The 21,132-nt window shown below is 34.7% G+C and overlaps 1 protein-coding gene and 1 long non-coding RNA gene across 13 annotated transcripts in view; both read left to right on the top strand.

Moving 5' to 3' along the window:
• The window catches only part of PRPF40A (pre-mRNA processing factor 40 homolog A), a 54,181-nt gene that overhangs the window by 31,680 nt on the left and 1,369 nt on the right, over positions 1-21,132 (top strand). For 5 of the 12 annotated variants that reach the window (XM_045479858.1, XM_045479859.1, XM_045479854.1 and 2 more), the window contains 19 exons: positions 827-947; positions 1,182-1,235; positions 3,085-3,109; positions 3,789-4,163; positions 6,862-6,970; positions 7,376-7,440; positions 7,787-7,951; positions 8,698-8,806; positions 9,866-10,016; positions 10,766-10,899; positions 14,797-14,911; positions 15,072-15,175; positions 15,288-15,404; positions 15,997-16,134; positions 16,470-16,565; positions 18,707-18,793; positions 18,882-18,978; positions 19,070-19,131; positions 19,961-20,092. In XM_045479858.1, coding sequence (XP_045335814.1) covers positions 827-947; positions 1,182-1,235; positions 3,085-3,109; positions 3,789-4,163; positions 6,862-6,970; positions 7,376-7,440; positions 7,787-7,951; positions 8,698-8,806; positions 9,866-10,016; positions 10,766-10,899; positions 14,797-14,911; positions 15,072-15,175; positions 15,288-15,404; positions 15,997-16,134; positions 16,470-16,565; positions 18,707-18,793; positions 18,882-18,978; positions 19,070-19,131; positions 19,961-20,092 — 2,256 coding nt within the window. The remainder of the gene's footprint in view (positions 1-826; positions 948-1,181; positions 1,236-3,084; positions 3,110-3,788; positions 4,164-6,861; positions 6,971-7,375; positions 7,441-7,786; positions 7,952-8,697; positions 8,807-9,865; positions 10,017-10,765; positions 10,900-14,796; positions 14,912-15,071; positions 15,176-15,287; positions 15,405-15,996; positions 16,135-16,469; positions 16,566-18,706; positions 18,794-18,881; positions 18,979-19,069; positions 19,132-19,960; positions 20,093-21,132) is intronic. The other 7 variants (XM_045479860.1, XM_045479855.1, XM_045479850.1 and 4 more) reach the window with 3 other exon arrangements.
• On the top strand, positions 12,284-14,003 carry LOC123598936. The gene is made up of 2 exons (XR_006712884.1): positions 12,284-13,422; positions 13,655-14,003. It is a non-coding gene; the product is annotated as an uncharacterized LOC123598936 (long non-coding RNA).

The following is a 21,132-nucleotide window of genomic DNA, read 5'->3' as shown; positions in this document are numbered from 1 at the left end:
TTAAGAGTCCTAAGTAAGAATTGACTTGGCATTTCAAGCCATACTTAGAGATTTTTCCTAGTTGGCAGCATATATTTTTTTCTCCCTCTAAATTGAGGAATTTGAGCAGATAAAAATATTTTCCAGGCCACCACACTAATATGCAGTGTGTAGCAACACTTGGGATGGAAGGTTGGCAGATACTATAATTATTTTTTTAATCCCAGTACTAATGTAGACAACTATTTCATCATTAAATATTACTAAGACACTGTCTAAAGTTAAGTTTTCAATAGCATTCTCATGCCGCCCTAACCAGTTTTCTATATTAGGTTTTAAGTATATCATACTTTGTTTCCTTACATAAGAGAGTTCATATAGGTTTAATAAATTATTAGCCATAAAACTGACATGTAAGCAGGCTAAACCAGATTTTGCTTTTTTCCTAGCATTTATGTTTTTCCTACTTTAATTTGTATTTGAGAAGTCTCTGAAATATGTATGATAATTTTTACCTATGGTGGGGTATAAATGGCAAGAGCAAATACGATCTGAAATTTATATAGACCTGGTTTTGAATCTTGCCTCTGCCCCTTAATTAGGTGTATTATCTTAAGTGAGTTTCCTTAAGTAACAGCATAAATCTGAAATAATATGAATGTTGCAGTATTATTGTAAAGATAAACATTTCAAATAACATCACCTGGTAAGTATTCTACATTTGGTAGCTTATCATCTCACAAGCGTTTGATTTGTACAGATTGATAATATTTAGTGAAACAGTGATGTGAATGATGAGTGATGCTAAATATATTACTGTTAACTGAAGATTTTTATTTTCCTTCAGCAACTTTTATCTAAATGTCCCTGGAAGGAATACAAATCTGACTCTGGAAAGCCTTACTATTATAATTCTCAAACAAAAGAATCCCGCTGGGCCAAACCTAAAGAACTTGAGGATCTTGAAGGTAACACAGGAAAATATAACTTTTAATGTTAATTTTTTACATATTGTCATTCACAGTGAAGCAATCCTTCATAAATAGTATTGTTCAAACACAGGTCTTATTTTTAAAAATTAAATGATTAGAACGTTTTAAATGGTATAACAGTTTTATGGGCTCTTATTTTCTTGTTGCTCTAGATATCAGTTCTATAGATTTTAAATAGATTTTTATTTGATTTGATTCCACTGAAACTAGGATACCAGAATACCATTGTTGCTGGAAGTCTTATTACAAAATCAAACCTGCATGGTGAGCTGCTTTGATAATTCATTTTCTGTCATTATTTAACATTTTTAGAGTATGTTACTAATGTTCACTAACCATGATTGGAAAAATCTGCAGTGAGAAATCTCTAATTCAAAGAATTCATTTAAGGGTTATATTATAAATGAGCTTGGAGCTTTTAAAATACTTTTATTTTTAAAGCCATTAATATACTATTGGAAAATTGAATAAGGACATCATGTACAGTATTTCTAAATACAGCTGTGAGTGTTGGTACATACATACAATAGGTGGCTTAACTCATGTAGCAGATAGCAAAGAACCTTGAGTCTTAATCAGTTTAAATCTTTTTACTGTATTGTCAGACTATACATTTAATGCTGATTTTATTTTGGCACATTTTAAAATAGCCTTTATATGGGGCACCTGGGTGGCTCAGTCAGTTGGGCGTCTGACTTCGGCTCAGGTCATGATCTCGCAGTTTGTGGGTTCGAGTCTCACATCGGGCTCTGTTCTGGCAGCTCAGAGCCTGGAGCCTGCTTCAGATTCTGTGTCTCCCTCTCTCTGCCCCTCCCCTGTTCATGCTCTGTCTCTCTGCCTCTCAAAAATAAACAGTAAAAAAAAAAAAAAAAAAATTTAAAATAGCCTTTATGTGTGTTAATGGGAGAATTAAACAAAATGCCATGCTTTACTTGCAAAGGGAGAGTTTTTCATTATCCTCAGCTATTCAGAAAACCCCTGAAAGTCTGGAAATACTACCTAATATAAAACCTAGTTCTTCAAATAGCAGAGATTAGAGTAAGAATTGAAAATTTAATTCTTTTACTCTCACTTCTAGTAGAATCTGGTGTCATAAACTATCAACTTAGAAGCAATAGATTTTAGAAATGGGGCTAATAATTAGTCTACAGTGTAGAATACAGTGTAGAATAAAGATGTCTACAGAATGACATCTAAAAGTAAAGACAATAAAATTTTTTTAAAGGTACTGTGGTCTTAAGTCTATTTACATTTTTCCTGTGTCACATAATTGGTTTAGATCATCATTGTATCCAAAAAACATTAATATTAGCGGTGATGACTCCTTTAGTATGTTTTGTCAGCCATCCTAAACGTATTTTCAGAAATCATTTCCATTAAAGGGAAATAAATTTTTTAAATACTTTAATTAAGTTCAGCTTTGTTATCATTTATGTGGAGGGCCTCATTCTCTACTGAAGCTGAATATTTTTGTTACCCATAAAGAAAAAATTAATTGGAATAAAAGCTAAAATATTGAATGCAAATCTTTAAAGCCCAATTTAAACTTACACACTAGCATTGGCTAATAATAATAATAATAATAATAATAATACTGTAGATAGGTAGAATCCCATTTTATTCATGTAAGAAATACCAAGCTCATTTTTGATATAACCCTACTACAAATAGTTGGTGTGCATAACTATTTATCTACCTGTCAGTGCTAGTATATATGTGCTGGAATTTCATAACATGAATTTGGTCTCGTTTTGAATATAGTATCTTTGAAAAAAAAAAACAAAACATAGTTTTATCTCTGAGAAAAATACTGTTTTATTCCAGAATTATACAGATATTTTCAGGGAGTTTTTGCAGTAGCCAGCAGCCTTTGGGAAAGTAGCAGTGTGCAGAGAAACTTTCCTAAAAACTGCTGTCGTTTAAATTTGTCTTCATTCTTTAATTGCTACCCTGGAACTTTGGAGCAAGCATTTGCTCTGAAAAAGTTGATGTATTTGTGGATGGTAAATTAAATCTTATTGTATGAAACTTCTCCTTATCTCCCTTTAAAGTTTGTTTTCAGTGACTGTATTTAAAAACCATGTCATGTAACTTTCTTTTTTCTCTTTAATAGCAATGATCAAAGCTGAAGAAACCAGGTAAGCAATTTTTGGATATCAGTACAGTTTACAAATTTGGTATCTCCTATAACATTCTTATTTTAATTCTTTGCTTTATACAATAAATAGTATTTAATATGTTAGGTCTGGTGGTTGGATGTCTTTGGAGGATTTGGGGGAAGGGGAAGGATACTTAATGAAGACACACAAATGACACTTTCCTTAGACAGTGATTGTTTGAATTTGGACTGCATCCTTTATGAATTAAGGAGACTGTGTTATAGAAAAGTCCAGGATTTGGTTTGATTTATCAATTTGGTAATGGATAAAGTATTATATATCTCTTCCTTTTTTTAGTATGTAAAATGGATAAAATTTAAAGTTCTTATAGAAATTTATGATATAGGCCAAATTTTATGTTGTAATGCAGTCTGATAGTAGGGTGTGTTGTAAATGAAAACAGTTAATGGACTTTTGGAAATTCAGAGTGTTCATGAGTCCCTGTCATAAATTATCCCGAATGTTTGCTCAGAGTAATCCAGTTTCATTCTTTGGTTTCAGTCTTTTTAGATAGCTTAATAGTTTGGCATACAGCCTTTTTTCCCTTTTATGGTTTCTCTTACTCATTTGATTTTATGATAAAAATTAGTGTTGTTTGGCTTTCTGATGTATGACTTAATGAGATGACCAATTTTGTTTTTGTTTTTTTAACATATAGTAAGCAAGAAGAGTGCACCACAACATCAACAGCCCCAGTTCCTACAACCGAAATTCCGACCACAATGAGCACCATGGCTGCCGCGGAAGCTGCAGCCGCTGTTGTTGCAGCCGCAGCGGCAGCTGCTGCCGCTGCTGCTGCAGCCAATGCCAGTGCTTCCACCTCTGCTTCTAATACTGTGGGTGGAACTGTTCCAGTTGTTCCTGAGCCTGAGGTTACTTCGATTGTTGCTACTGTTGTAGATAACGAAAATACAGTAACAATTTCAACTGAAGAACAAGCACAACTTACTAGTACTCCTGCTGTTCAGGATCAGAGTATGGAAGTATCCAGTAATACTGGAGAAGAAACAGCTAAGCAGGAAGCAGTAGCTGAGTAAGTTTAGTGACTTCTTTTTTGCAAATCAGTACCAGACTTCATTAGTACTAGAAATTGCCAGTTTACTTGGAGCCATTAAGTGTTGAAAAGGTTGTTGAGCATCAAAACATGAGCTTTTAGATAATGAATCCTTTTCATGGCTGAATTTTGTGGGGTCATGCTCTTAATCTGTTGGAAAACTAATCCTCAAGTTTTAGGAAGCAGAATTTATAGATACAGGGTGCGACACAAATTTAAAGGGAGTTCTTAATTACCAGGCACCTTAGTAATCACGATATATCAATAATGGTGCAGTAATCTTTAATTTTAGATCAGAATTAATGCCAAAAGTCCATATTAATAAAGTAAAATTTTAAAGACAGGATTAGTATTATTGATTTTCTCTTTATTTTTTTAATGTTCATTTTTGAGAGACAGAGTGAGAGCAGGGGAGGGGCATAGAGAGAGGGAGATACAGAATTTGAAGCAGGCTCCAGGCTCTGGGCTGTCAGTACACAGCCCGAGATGGGGCTCGAACCCACGAACTGTGAGATCATGACCTGAGCCAAAATTGGACACTTAACCAGTTGAGCCACCCAGGCGCCCCTGATTTTCTATATTATGTGATAGTCAAATATGGATTAGCACAGCCCTGCAAGGAAGTGCTATGGTTTGGTGTACAAACAGAAGCAAAAATTAGGTAAGCAAAAATAAAGATTCAGTAGGATATTGGAAAACTGTTTTTGTGATTAAATCGGTACAACTTTTTAATAAGGCAAAACAGCTGCATCTGTCAATTTATAGTTTACATGTACTTGTATTCGCTATAATCTGGTAAAATTTCATATGGCTGTGCTTTATACAGATACAAAAAGTACTATGCTTCTTGACTTTAATGATGTCCTCATAAAATAATGTTAACCATGATGTCAGGTTCCAAACATGATCATCCATCTTAATATTTAAATACATTGATTTCATCTCCCAACTGTACATATCATGAATATTTACAAGAACATTTCCCAAAGTGAAAATAACTTTATAATTTTTTCTGATGTTTAGAAGTTGAAAAAGGACTCTGTAAGGTATATTTAAGGCATAAAAAAGTAATTAACATTTTATTTATATTCTTTTCCCTTTTTTTTTCATCTTTGTCTGTTAAATTTTATTTTTTTAATACTCTCTACAGCCAACATGGGGCTCCAATTCACAACCCCGAGATCAAGAGTTGCATGCTCTTCCTACTGAGCCAGCCAGGTGCCCCTCCTGCCCATTTTCTGTGCATTTAAAAATGTGGGCATTATCTATTTTATGCACCTATCTAACGTCTTCTACATTGTAAAGACATATACTCCATCATGTTGGATGATGGCATATTATATTTACATAAATATGATTTTCAGTGTTATGATATTTAGGTTTTGGGGTATTATTTTTTGTTTTAATATTTTATTAATATTTGAGAGAGCAAGCGCAAGTGGGGGATGAGCAGTGGGAGATAAACTCTTAAGCAGGTTCCACACTCAGCACAGAGCCTGATGGGGGGCTCGATCCCAGAACAATGAGATCCAAATCTGATCCAAAATCAAGATGAAATCCAAAACCTGATCCAAAATCAAGAGTCGGACGCCCAGCCAACTGAGCCACCCAGGTGCCCCGGGATTGATATTTTTTATATCTCTTATACTTTATTTTTCCATAATTTATTTTTTCATAATTTTAGGGACAGTTATTTCCTGCTTATTTTCTTTCAGTATTTTCTTATAGTTCCTAAGTCAGTATAATCTAATTACTGCAGTATAGACCATTTAATGTTTGAGTTCTTTATACTGTTTCTGACAGTTATAAATAAACTTCCCAAAGTAAGGTTACTTGATTGAGAGAGTGTGAATATATTTTTTGTTGTTGTTAGTATTTGTTCTAGTATCTTCCCGTAAGCATTCTACTTAGTTGTTTTTGTTTTTTCTGCATTTTTTCCCTTCATATGGAAGAACACGTTAGAATTATATGGCCTTTGCATTTCATAAAGATCCCCATACTAGTACAATTGGTAATTCTTGGATGCGTTAATTCTTTTTGTTTGAGGTCAGTATTTGGCATATTTTTTCGTAACTTATCGAAGAGTAAATACTTCTGGTTTTGTGGATCATAAAGTCTGTCACAGTGATGCAGTTCTGCTGTGGTAGCACACAATAAGCCATAAACACTATACAAGCTCGTGAGTAAAGCTATATATTTACAGAAACAGGAAGTGGTCTAGATTTGGCACATAAGGCATAGTTTGCCCTCTGATTTTATTGATCCTCGACATGTTTTTTTATATTTGTACACACTTAGCCAAATATTTAGTTATTAAGACACTGATATGAAGGCACTGGATAAGTTTTTTTTTTGTTTTTGTGTGTGTGTTTTTTTAATGTTCATTAATTTTTGAGTGTGTGAGCAGGGGAGAGGCAGAGAGAGAGGGGGAGAAAGGATCCAGAGCAGGCTCGGCACTGACATCAGAGAGCCTGACACAGGGCCCAAACTCACAAACCATGACATCATGACCTGAGCTGAAGTTGGACGCTTAACCAAATTTATTGTTCTAATATATTATTTCTAAAATTGTAAACTTTAATCTCAATACAGACGCTTAAATAATTACAACATTGTTTTTCTTAGTGAAGCAAATGTATATTTAAATTATAAGTACCATGTTTAAATTTCTCTCTAGTTTTACTCCCAAAAAAGAAGAGGAGGAAAGCCAACCAGCAAAAAAGACCTATACTTGGAATACAAAGGAGGAGGCAAAGCAAGCGTTTAAAGAATTATTAAAAGAAAAGGTATTAAACATTTTTATGTGACATAGAATTATTATCTAATAATTTAATCTTTTTTGAAGAATATTTTTGTGGAACTGATCTTCACCAAAAGAACTATCATGTACAGTGTAATACACAGCACATTCCACCTCCATATTTGATATAATGTTTTTTATTTACAAAAATTGCTTACCTTTTAATCAATAGTCTTAAAAATTATTCGTGCTCTGTTTAAATATCAGTTTTAAGTTTTCTTTTTAGTCTGTATAATACCAAGGTTTGTCTTGGTTCAATATGAAGTTATTAGACCTCTTTTAAACTTGTGCAAAGGGAAGTGCTTGATGTTTGCAGTGAGTATTGTGTTTTATTTCCTGTTGTATGACTTTTATTATATTTGTTCTAATTTTGTCATTAAATGGTTTTCAGCGAGTACCATCTAATGCTTCATGGGAACAAGCTATGAAAATGATCATTAATGATCCACGATACAGGTAACACTTGAAGTTTCTTACTTTTCCAACCCTAGCAAATTCAAAATTGTGTAAAATAGTATAACTTTTCACTTTCATAGTCTTCTGTAATTTTGGATATCAAGAACAATTGTTCTATGTCAGATAGGAACCAAAAAAAGCCAAAAAACTTGTCATACATTTTTGAGCACCCTGCCGCAGAGAAAACTAGAATCTTTTTAAAGTAGAAATTATTTTCTATAATCATTTCTTAATTTTTAATATCTTACTGAAATTTTCTTAATTTGTGAATGCATTTATTTTCCCAAAGCATTGACATTTGATCATCCTGCCTTCATTTACTCTTATATGGTATTTTTCTATTCAGTGCTTTAGCAAAGTTGAGTGAAAAAAAGCAGGCCTTTAATGCTTACAAAGTCCAGACAGAGAAAGAAGAAAAAGAAGAAGCAAGATCGAAATACAAAGAAGCTAAGGAATCCTTTCAGCGCTTTCTTGAAAATCATGAGAAAATGACTTCCACAACCAGATACAAGTAAGATTTTTAGAAATGCATAATGTATGTTTACTGCATTGTTACTGTGTCAGATGTTTTGCCAAATGCCATAACTAATCCCAAGCAGATGCTCATTAAATAAAGCTAAATGACTGAATGTGGCAATTTCATAAGATACAAGATAAATCAGTAATTAAATGTAGAATTTAACTTCATACTGAGTTATTAATTAGGCACTAAAAAGGGGAGGTAGACTGAATATAATAATTAAAGCTTCACTTCTTTCTACTTATTATAAAAATTGAGATTTAACATATTTGCAGTAAGTTGTTCAGTTCATTTTCCATATATGCTTCCTTATTTTCCTCTGTCTTCAAGAAAGTTGTTAGTGAGGAACTCTTCATTTTTTTAAATAGTCCTCTATCTCATGTATTAACTAAACTTCTGGCAACTCTTTGATGTCTATAATTTAGTTCCATGGACAGTTAGTGTCCATGTAGCCACCCTAAGCTACCCATGTAGCTACCCTAAGAAATACAGTTTTGACTACAAAACATGGCTCAGGTAGAATTATCCACTTCATTTCTAGGGAGGAATGGAGGCCTCTTTTGTTTTTTTTTTTTTTTTTTGTTAATTATCCAGAAGCTTTCCTGTGTATAATATACTCATGAAGTTAGAGTGGAAAAGAATGCTCATCGGGTGGTTTTAAACTTACCATAAAATTGGCCTCAAATTAATTTTTATTGAGCAATATAGAGTAACATCTATTTTTTTTTTTTTACTAGAAAAGCAGAGCAAATGTTTGGAGAGATGGAAGTCTGGAATGCAATATCAGAACGTGATCGTCTTGAAATCTATGAAGATGTTTTATTCTTTCTTTCAAAAAAAGAAAAGGTATTATTCACTCCTTGCTATTCATATTTCTAGATAAAACAAGTTGTTTCTTCATTCTGATTAGGAGTTACTTTATAACCTGTCCATTTTTTTGTTTATTCAATTTATGTGGTGTTGCAGATCTCTTTATTAGAAGTTAGGTTTAAAAATGGAGAGCTCCTGGGATGCCTGGGTGCTCATTTGGTTGGGTATCCGACTCTTGATTTTGGTTCAGGTCATGATCTCACAGTTCATGGGATTAAGCCTTGAGTCAGGCTCTGTGCTGACAGCTCGGCTCAGTTAGAGCTCTCTGCCCCTACCCCACTCATGCGCACGCTCATGCTCTTTCAAAAATAAATAAGCTTTAAAAAAAAAAAAAAAAAAGTTCCTATAATGGTAGTTACTGATGTGGACATAGTAGGTACAGGTTTATCCAACTATGACTTGAACTATTATGAATTGGCTGTCTTATGCCCACTTTGAAAGATACCTTTTTTTTAAAATTCATTAAGTTTTTAAAATACTCAGTAATTTTGTTTATAATCTATATGTTTCTTTTATAGGAACAGCAGTGATATATAATTGTTACCACTAAAATGTGCTTATAGTGTTTTAAAGCACTTCGTATCTGTTTTATTATGCATTGTTGTATATTATTCACTCTTAAGAAATTTATAGAAATGTAATTATTAACAAGAATTTGAACATAACTGAAGGTAAAGACTGTAATATTTACCTACTGTGTGTCTTGTCTATAGTAACTTTAGTTTTAGACTTTGTGTATAATGCATAGTTATAGGAAGAGAGATTTATAGAGTTGTTGGGGAGATACAGTTTCCAGATTCCAGTTTCTTAGAAGAGAGGCAAAAAAAAAAAAAAACCCAAAAAACAAATAGAAGGCAAGCAATTACCAAGCTAAGCATTTTGACAAGGGCACTTGAAAGGTAGTGTTGATATTTAAAATAAATGGGTAACATGAAATTGGGACATCAGATTGTAATAAATAAGCCCTCAATGATTGTACTTCAGATACCATACTTTGTTTGAACCTCAAAATATGTATTCATACTTTTGATTTAGGAGCAAGCAAAGCAGTTACGAAAGAGAAATTGGGAAGCCTTAAAAAACATACTTGACAACATGGCTAATGTAACATACTCTACTACGTGGTCTGAAGCACAGCAGTATCTGATGGATAATCCAACCTTTGCAGAAGATGAGGAATTGCAGAGTAAGAATAATGACGGGAGAAAGTTTTTTAAAAGTCCCAACAGCAAAGAATTCTCACTTTTATTAGAGATCACTAACTGAACAGATGTTTGTCCATTCCTGATACAGTGTTTGTTGGTTTCCAAATAGAGTCTAGTTGAGTTTCATTATTTAGGAAGAAAATATTAGCTTTATTAGATAATCCTTGAAATATATATGTCCTAGATCAAACCTGAAAGTATTTTTTACCTTTTCTATGCGACTTAGTAAGAACCAGATTAATTACCACAATTTCACTCACACTGTCTCCTTGAGGTAATGGCTTTAGAGATTTGCAAACAGCAAAAAACGTGTTAGCAATATCCTATATTAAGCTTCCCCACATTCTATCTTTTTGTGACTACATAGTTGCTTTTTAAATTACACCTTTCTGGATTACCCTTCGAATAACCTGCTTCAGTAGGTTTGGGGTAAGGCCTAAAAGCTCTTTGGGTAATTCTAATGTTGCTGACAAATTTTACAGTAACCATTTTATTTTCCTTAATTATGTCATGTGCATGGTCTTCATTTCACCCTCAACTTCAAGGTATCTTTTAATGAGGGTGTTTAGGAATTTTTTCTAAATATTTCCTATTTAGATGACAAGTCATATTCAAGTTTTAAGTACAGTGTTTTGGAAAGGCGAATTTGGGATTTGTAAGAAGTTAATGTAAATTGTGTATCTTACTGATATTGGACATTTTAATTTCTTTTTAACTCAAAAAACTCTAGACATGGATAAAGAAGATGCATTAATTTGCTTTGAAGAACACATCCGAGCTTTAGAAAAGGAAGAAGAAGAAGAAAAACAAAAGAGTTTGCTGAGGGAAAGGAGACGACAGCGTAAAAATAGAGAATCTTTTCAGGTAATTTACAAAATTCTCTTTTCTAGCTTAATTTCATAATATGGTTAGTGAGCTTGAACAATGATAGAAACAAATTTGAGGCCTCCTGATCCCAGATCATTAACTTAGGCTTTTAACTTAGGCTTTGTTGAGGATCGGTACACATTTATCTCAAGTGCTACAATTAGTTTTGAATCCACCTAAGGAAAGCAGCCATTTTAGGCCAGGGGAACATAAAAGCCTGTAGCAGATTTGTTGTTTAAGTTGAGCACTGATAAACTGATTAAGATTTCACTTGGGGAAGAGGAGTAGCATGAGAGAAGACTGAAAACAAAATAGGTGTGATGACTCATTAGTGTTAGTTGATTTTTAGTGTCTAGAGAACAGTAGGGGAAGGAATGCAGTGGGGTATACAATTTGAGGATGGGCCATAATTCGGTGCATAGAAACTGAAATTATATAGCCTTTATATAGACTAGTGGCTCATTTTCACCTCCAAATACCACTTTTATCCTCTCATTAATAGGGAATAAGATGGAGTAATGAGTTTTTGCATTCCATATTTCACCAGATTACCTATTTCAATAATTATCTTTAAAAAAATTTTTTTAATGTTTATTTTTGAGAGAGAGACACAAGCGGAGGAGGGGTGGGGCAGAGAGAGAGGGAGATGCAGAATCCAAAGCAGGCTCCAGGCTCTGAGCCAACAGCACCAGAGCCTGATGCAGGGCTCAAACTCGTGAACCTCAAGAGCATGACCTGAGCTGAAGTTGGACGTTTAACCGATTGAGCCACTGAGGCGCTCCTCAGTAATTGTCTTAATAGCAATTAGCATTAATTGATTGCTTACTGATATGCCTTTTAAATTGATAATCACTTAAATTTCTTAAAATTTTTTGTAATGTTTGTTTATTTTTGAGAGAGCATGAGCCGGGGAGGGGCAGAGAGAGAGGGAGACATAAAATCCGAAGCAGGCTCTAGGCTCTGAGCTGCGTGTCTTGAACCCATGAACCATGGATCATGACCTGAGCTGAAGGCAGATGCTCAACTGACTGAACCACCCAGAAACCCCAGTCACTTAAATTTTTATAACAGTCTTATAAGAGTAGGTACTGTTTTTGTTATGTCCATTTATATAGTTAAGGAAATGAATTCATAGAGGTGAAGGAACTTACCCAAATTCGACAACTGAACAATGGAGCCAGAATTTGAATCTTTGCAGTCTTTACTATAGGATCTCTTCTATTAAATGCTGTATTAAGATAATGCTAAGTTACAGTGGCTTAAATAAGTGTATTTCTTCTTTAATGATAATAGTGTGGTGTAGCATAGGGTACATTGCTGTTCCCTAAAGCAGTAGTTCTAACAACTTAGTGTGCGTCTGAATCACCCAAAGGCCTTTTTTTTTTTTTTAAAGTAATCTCTGTGCTCAGTGTGGGCTCCATCTCAAAACCACAAGATTAAGAATCACATGCTCTACTGAGACAGCCAGGCACCCCACCTAGAGGGCTTTTAAATAAACTCTTACTGTCATGCCAAAGCTCATCAGCCATCTTAAATGCCATGGCCAATAGCATTATTTTAGTCCTCATTCCATAAAAACTTAACATTTATTCCTCTTAGTGGGTTCCTTTATTGTAGTGGTTTCCTATAGGACTCTTAAAACCACAGATTTGTTGAGCCTCACCCCTGGAATTTGAGTCAGTAGGCCTTGGGTGGATTCTGAGGATTTACAGTTCTAACAGGTTTCCACGTGATAGCCCCATGCTTTGAGAATTGCTCTAGCCCACTAGCCTTATTTGCATGATTAGGACTATATTGTCCAGTTTATCACATTTCAGCTTGGAAGAAGTTGCAAGGGCAATTGTTTTTTGGGTTTTGTGTGTGTTTTTTGTTTATTATAGTTGTTTTTTTAAAGCCGATGATGTAGAAGTTCTACTCTTCTTCATATTCAGCTTCTAAGAATTTAGTCACATGGCTGCAACTAGATACAAATAATACTGGAAAACCTGCATTTTCAGTGAGCAGCCTTGTGCCTGGGAAGAAGGGAAGAACATATTTTTAAGTCTTTTAATATTCTTCTGCAACCATTGAACTTTTAAAAGCCTCTTATGAAGGGTTTGCAGTAGTTTAAAAAAAGAGACCTGTATGATAAAATAATAATACAATAAAAATAAGGAAATCTGGGTCATAGAAAATAGAATGTACTATGTCAGTACTAGGACTGGAGAATATAAAAGGGAAATCCTGATGTAAAGTCCAGGTGGGTCTTTTAGTCAAGCCTAAAATATGGCTATGGTTTCTGATTACTGTTTCTATAACTGGTGTCAGCATGTTACATTGGTTTTGCATCCATTCCTGTTTGATGAAAAATGTAATTGATGAGGTGTCTGGTTTTCCTCAGGGCATTGGTGGCCAGTAAAAATTTGTATGCCTCATATATGATTTTTGTATTATTTTTTAATTTCAGTTATCTTTAATATATCCAAAATATTAGTATGGAATCAGTATTTTTAAAAATTGATATTTTTGGGGGGCGCCTGGGTGGCGCAGTCAGTTAAGTGTCCGACTTCAGCCAGGTCACGATCTCGCGGTCCGGGAGTTCAAGCCCCGCGTCAGGCTCTGGGCTGATGGCTCAGAGCCTGGAGCCTGTTTCCGATTCTGTGTCTCCCTCTCGCTCTGCCCCTCCCCCGTTCATGCTCTGTCTCTCTCTGTCCCAAAAATAAATAAAATAAACATTGAAAAAAAAAATTTTTTAAAAATTGATATTTTTTAGTAATCTTCAAAATCGTTGTCAGTTATATACTGATGGCATATCTCTGTTGAGAGTAGCCATATCTCAAGTATTTAGAAGCTACATTTGACCTCGGTCTACTGTATTGAACAGTGTAGGTGTAGGAATTTCAGGGGCAGAATTTTGGGCCATAGTTGTTTTGTTATTTGTTTTGTAGGGGGGTGGGGCATAGTTCTTTGGAGACATTTGTTTATAAACTCCATATGGATTTGGGGAATCGGGAAATGTGGAAATTGCTGAGTACAAAATTTTCAATATGTTGCCCTGAAAATCAAAAAAAAAAAAAATAATAATAATGAACAAATTGGAATAAGCATATATTTAATTTTGAGATATAAAATTGACATGGAAGAGAAGAAATAGGTTTTGAAATCAAATATGGGATATGGGGTTGAATTTTGGTTCTTCAGACTACTGTATGTATCACTTTAGTAATACACATCCTTTTAGAGGCAGGCCCACATTTGTTAATTAAAAAAACAAAACACCTAGGATACACTGGGCACTGTGTCTAAAAACAAAAAGTGTATTTTACAGGCAACATGCATACACATTGTTTAGCCACATCATTAGATACAAATAATAATGTTTCAAGTTAACTTTTATATATATATTTGAAATGTCCATCTTAAAGGACAATAAACTGAACCTTGGAAAAATGTAGCCTTTCAAAGACTCTTTTCTTTGAAGTGCGAAAGAGTTTTTTGCCTAAAAGCAGATTTTACTTCCATGAGAGAGCAAGTATTCTTTGTACCTAAACATATTTGGGATACATTGGTACAAGAGTTTCAAATATTGTTTTTAAAGTGTTTTCGGGGCACCTGGATGGCTCAATCAGTTAAGTGTCTACTTCTGCTCAAGTCATGATCTTACAGTCTATGAGTTTGAGCCCCACGTCGGGCTCTGCTGACAGCTCAGAGCCTGAAGCCTGCTTCACATTCTGGGTCTTCCTCTCTCTCTGCCCTACCCTTGCTCCTTCTCTCTCTCTCTCAAAAATAAATAAACATTAAAAAAAATTTTTTTTAATAAAAAAAAGTGTTTTCATGTTACAGTAATATTTCTAAGGTCCTTGAAGATGATTTTTCAGTATTATGGGTTTTTGTTGTTGGGTTTTCCCTCCCCAGATATTTTTAGATGAACTGCACGAACATGGACAACTGCATTCTATGTCATCTTGGATGGAATTGTATCCAACAATTAGTTCCGACATCAGATTCACTAATATGCTTGGTCAGCCGGGTGAGATTGTTTTCTTTCCCTATTTATGGTTATGACAGTAGTTGGAATGGGCCAAAGAAGCAAGTGGTTGTGTTGGGGAATGGAGGGGTGCTTTATTTTGTTTTATAAACAAAAAAGTAATTGCAGCTCTTTGGTTAGAGCTAGCTTTTGACTTCTTTAGTTTTTTCATTAGGATCAACTGCACTTGACCTTTTCAAGTTTTATGTTGAGGATCTTAAAGCACGTTATCATGATGAGAAGAAGATCATAAAAGACATCTTAAAGGTAAACAGTACACTTACTATTTATTGTCAATATGTAGTATATTTTAAAAATTGATAATGTGTTCCTTTGATTTATATGTATTATTAGTGTTAACAAGATTTCTCTTTCTTAGGATAAAGGATTTGTAGTTGAGGTGAATACTACTTTTGAAGACTTCGTGGCCATAATCAGTTCAACTAAAAGATCAACCACATTAGATGCCGGAAATATTAAGTTGGCCTTCAATAGTGTAAGTTTTCAACTTTTCTATGAAAAACAACTAGCTTGGGGCGCCTGGGTGGCGCAGTCGGTTAAGCGTCCGACTTCAGCCAGGTCACGATCTCGCGGTCCGTGAGTTCGAGCCCCGCGTCGGGCTCTGGGCTGATGGCTCAGAGCCTGGAGCCTGTTTCCGATTCTGTGTCTCCCTCTCTCTCTGCCCCTCCCCCGTTCATGCTCTGTCTCACTCTGTCCCAAAAATAAATAAACGTTGAAAAAAAAAAAAAAAAAAAAAAATTTAAAAAAAAAAAAAAAAAAAAAAAAAAAGAAAAACAACTAGCTTTACTTGTGTTCTAAACCATTACTTCAGTACGGTTTTTAATATATTCAGCCAGAAGTACTTAAGCTGTAGGCTACTGAAATAAGGGAGTATGAATAGGATTTCACTGAGTAGTAGTCTTTCAGAGTAAAGTAAAAGAAAATAGATAAGGATGAAGTTTCCTTTGCTCAAATTAATTGGTATTATAAATTGGCCCGTAACTTATATATGATGGGACAATGCTTAAATTAATAATGAATTATTTCAGCTGTACTATTGTAACTGATTAAATATGATTTTCTAAAAGTTACTAGAAAAAGCAGAAGCCCGTGAACGTGAACGAGAAAAAGAGGAGGCTCGGAAGATGAAACGAAAAGAATCTGCGTTTAAGAGTATGTTGAAACAAGCTACTCCTCCAATAGAATTGGATGCTGTCTGGGAAGATGTATGTATAATTGTAAAATTTTTCTCATGATTCATTTCCTTTACAATTGAAGATAAAAATATTTTTAATTCCCTTCTCATTTTATAGCCACAAAAAAGTTATTTATAGAATATAAATTAAATATATTGAGAATGTTTTCAAAGTATAAAGTCAGCTCAGACCCTGTGTTTAGGAATATTTATTAAAAATGGCTTGGACTTCAGAAGAAAAGAAATCTAATAGATTTTGAGGGGATGAGGCTGTCACAGTTACCACTTGATGTTGTGATTCTTTTTAGTCTTGTTTGTATACTTTTCTTGTTATTTATGTATTCATTTTATATCTGAATTTTTCAGATCCGGGAGAGATTTGTAAAAGAGCCAGCATTTGAGGATATAACTCTAGAGTCTGAAAGAAAACGAATATTTAAAGATTTTATGCATGTGCTTGAGGTAATTTTAGTATTCTCATAATTGAATCAATTATTACAAAATACATAAAACTATAAACAAAAAGATTAAAGTATGTTTCTTAAATTATACTGCCTACATAAATGTCTATATAAATGTTAGGTAATGCTAAGATGGTTAAGGATTGATTTTTCCATAGAAACTGCCTTTAAGCCAAAGGAACTAAGCTTTCATGCCATTATAAAGATTTGTTTTAGAGACAGTTTATATTTGTTTCATATTTTCTGTGTGGCAACAATTTAGCAGCCTCCTAGAATGAGTGGTAAACCTAAAGAAAACTTAAACAGCTTTTTAAGCACACATTTCAATATTACACTATGTTAGATGTGTTGAATGTTCAGGGAAGTCTGGAAAATTATGGAATAAGTAGTAAGTTACTCCATTAGCTGAATAAGAGTATTTTGATGAAGATTTCAGGTAGGTATGTATATATAGTAAATATGCTAAGTTGGCCAGTAATGCTGAATAATCATATTTGGTGCCTATGTGGGTCCAGGCATTGTTCTAATGGTTTTGCAAATACTACATACATGAACTTAATCCTCACAACAACCCTTTGAAGTTATAGATGAGCAAACTGAGGTAAAGAGAAATAATTTGCAGGGAACGGATTCTAGCCCAGACTATTTGACTCTAGAGTCAGTGCTTTTAACAGCCCTATCCTGGCAGTTATGTAAAGTGATTCTTTATAACATGCTGAAAGCTGGAATTTATTTAACATTAAAGTGTTGAATGGTGTGGTCTTTGGGCACTGCAGGTCACTTAATTGTTCACTGTTTCTTTGGATTTCTTGTTCTTGATGAATTTCAATGTTGACAGCAGTGCACCCTTCTTATTTCTCACCTGCCTTTTGATCTAGTCCTAGAGGCCTCTAGATCTTTTCTGTTCAAAGTGTGTTTCAGAGCAGCAGTATCTGCATTACCTGGGAGCTTGTAAGAAATTCAGAATGTCAGAATTTCTGGCATCGGAGTCATTCAAACAAGATTCTCAAGTGCTACAATAGAATTGATTGTGAGAAGTTCTGCTGTAGCTAGTGTCTTAGCATTGTCCCCCAGTTCCTAATCATGAACAGGATTCTTTGGTGATGTATGCTGGTAGTAAAGTGGTGAGGTCTCAAATGGAGCTGAAGATGATTGCATAGGGAGGAGCCAGTCACTTTGGAATAAGTTTTGGGACCCCAGTGATCTGAGCCTTTGAGTTGGAAAAGGAGGAAGAATTAGCATTCAGTGACCAAAGTAAAAGGAGCTTCCCTTTTGAGCTAAATCTTTTATTTTACTTACTTGTAAAGTGAAGCATAATTATTTTCAAAGCCATAGGTAAGTTTGGAGGCAAGGAGCTTTTACTGCAGCATTAATAAGTGAGTTAAAATCCACAAAGACAAGATTTCCTTTTCTGATTTCATGTAGTGTTTGAGTTAGATTGCCTTTGGAGGTCTTGAGTTTGACTAGAAGGGAATGCTCTTCGGGTGCAGAGAAAAAGGAATAGATTTTGCTTTATTCTGAGACTAACCTTGTTCATGTTAGGTCAAGGATGGCTCTGAGGTAGTTCTTTTTCATGGTGCCAAGCCTAGCTTGCTGAACAAAGCCAGATTCATCAGAAAAACTATCTAAATGCTGTTTTATTTCATCCTTGTTGAAAGCAGGTGGACTGCTCTGCAGATTATTTTATTTTTAAACTTTTTTTAATGTTTATTATTGAGAGAGAGACAGAGCATGAGCATGGGAGGGGCAGAGAGAGGGGGAGACACAGAATCTGAAGCAGGCTCCAGGCTCTGAGCTGTCAGCACAGAGCCCGACGCAGGGCTTGAACTCATGAACTGTGAGATCATGACCTGAGCCAAAGTCGGTCGGTCGCGTAACCATCTGAGCCACCCAGGCGCCCCAAGGGCACTTTCTTTATTAATACTTTGCCGTGTTTAGATGGTGAAACGAGTGGGCACAGGAAAGATGATTGAGATCAAACAGAACAGTGCTGATTCTTCACAGTTGCAAGGAAGTATGTCCTAAATGTTCAAAACAAATGAGGTTTTTACTCTAATAATTACTTGTATAGCATTTCGAAATTCTTTATGATCTACTGTCTAAAGTAAATGTAAACTTTTGAAATTCTTCCTACGCTTGTAGCATGAATGTCAACATCATCATTCAAAGAACAAGAAACATTCTAAAAAATCTAAAAAACATCACAGGAAACGTTCCCGCTCTAGATCGGTAAGGAAGTTAATATTATCGCACCCTAAGTGTATTGAACTTTTTGTTAGCAACATTATGAATGAAATTATGTGTATTAATTATGTAGGGGTCAGATTCAGATGATGATGACAGCCACTCCAAGAAAAAAAGACAGCGATCAGAGTCTCGGTCTGCTTCAGAACATTCTTCTAGTGCTGAATCTGGTAAGTGTATCTTTTAACTTGATTAGAATCATTGGCACTGGGATGTATGTCCTCATATTCTGACATTTTTTTTTCTTTTCATGTTGCTTAGAGAGAAGTTATAAGAAGTCAAAAAAACATAAGAAGAAAAGCAAGAAGAGGAGACATAAATCTGTAAGCAAGTTTTTAATTTTTTATACTACACCTAGGCATTAGCCCTTAACTTGTTCAGTGGCGACAGAGCTCTTCTGTCTGGTCCTGTGCAGTCCAGCACAGTTCAGGTGGACACCTGACTCAGGAATTTTATAGTTTGTCTTCACCTTAATCTTTATCTTAGAAATCTTCTAGCAATCTTTAAACACACATACACACACAACAGTGTTAAGATTCCCACTCTGGCTTTTTAAAGTAATCTTAGAGAAAGTCCCAAGTGTGTATGTATGTGATGCAGCTATGGTGAGAATCACAGATTTAAATGTTTGGCTGCTTCCTCTGCTCCTCATTCTTAATTTTACATATGCATCAAGATATACCTAAGGAGCTATTTTTCTTCATGCTGCTCACTTAAATTTGCACGTATCTAATTAAGGACCACTTATTTAGGTGGTGACGGTATACTTTAAATACTACTTGTCAGTTGCAGTTTTGAGGAGAGTTTTATATTACAGTCATTCTAATAGATGATTAAACTAATCACAGCATCTTGTGTACATATCTGAACATTTTACTGGATTGGTAAAAAATGTCATGTTTGTCTGCATTTATATAATAATAGATAAAATCCCATTTTGTGTGCCTTCTGTTCTGATTTAGTAAAGCTCTTTCGTGATGTTACTTTATTAGAATGTCATCCTTCCCAAAGAAAAGGCCCTCCAAATTTCACCATAGTAAGAACACATGCCCTATAATACATGGATGTTCTTATATGTTACCTATATGGGGGATATTTTAAAAATGATTGGTATCTTCATCAAAATGTTAACTTTATTTTTCATTTACACAGGACTCTCCAGAGTCTGATGCTGAGCGGGACAAGGATAAAAAAGAAAAAGACCGAGAAAGTGAAAAAGACAGAACTAGACAAAGATCAGAATCAAAACACAAATCACCTAAGAAAAAGACTGGAAAGGATTCTGTAAGCATTCAGAATTACTTCATACTTGTGTTTTCAAAATATAAAAATGGATATTCCTCAAAATCTTCTATGATTATTATTTTAACACACTAAGAAAGGATACGGTCTTCTTTGTAATTCTAAGAAGTACCACTGTACGTTTTCTGTCAGATTTTTTAAGGAATATATGAGACTCAGTTCTGGGGTTCTCCCTCCAGGTGTGCACAGTTGTTACTGTCAAATCCAGTTTCAAAAGGAAGTATTCCAGTAACTTTTAGGAGTAATCATTGTGAGGGACGAGGTGAGGGCAAAGGGATAGGAGATAACTACAAGGCTAACTTAACATTTTAATACCAAATTACATAAATAGTTGCTCAGTTTCCCATATATATGTGTGTGCGTATACATATATGACAGCACAATAACATAAGCCTTCTTAGCCTTGCCATTCTTTCCACAAATACTATGGACTTAGCAGGAATAATGTCTCTGAATCCACCTGTGGAGAATTTAAACTGTGTAGATAAATACCCTGCTCCTCCCTCTGGATATTCTGATTCAGTTGATAACAGAAGTTCTTTTTAAAAGCTGCCCTGGTGGGGTATCTGGATGGCTCAGTCAGTTAAGCGTCTAACTTTGGCTCAGGTCATGATCTCATGGCTTGTGGGTTTGAGTCACATTGGGCTCTCTGCTGTCTGCACAAAGCCCATTTTAGATCCTTTGTCCCCCCTCGCTCTGCCCTTCCCTCACTTGCATGCTGTCTCAAAAATAAACATTAAAAAATTTTAAAAAGCTGCCCTGGTGAGTCTAATGCACATCCTTGGTGAAGCAGCTCAATAGTTTATTCTTTGTAGTAAGTTCAATGAAATCTCTGAAGGGAAGGAGAATAGGTAAATTACCCACTTTCTAAAGGTTTTCACAAATAACTAATTTTTAGTCTTTTTAACCTAGTGTTGTCCTGTTCATAAATCTTAAATGTTTATCTGAGGATAGTATCCTGAAAGCATAATACTTTTCTGTAATATAAAACACCTTATAAGGCGACCTAGAATCTGCAAAAT

Source organism: Leopardus geoffroyi, chromosome C1 (genome assembly GCF_018350155.1).
Source record: "Leopardus geoffroyi isolate Oge1 chromosome C1, O.geoffroyi_Oge1_pat1.0, whole genome shotgun sequence".
Classification (NCBI taxonomy): domain Eukaryota; kingdom Metazoa; phylum Chordata; class Mammalia; order Carnivora; family Felidae; genus Leopardus; species Leopardus geoffroyi.
Note: the sequence above shows the minus strand (reverse complement) of the source record. Positions and strands in the feature narration are given on the sequence as shown.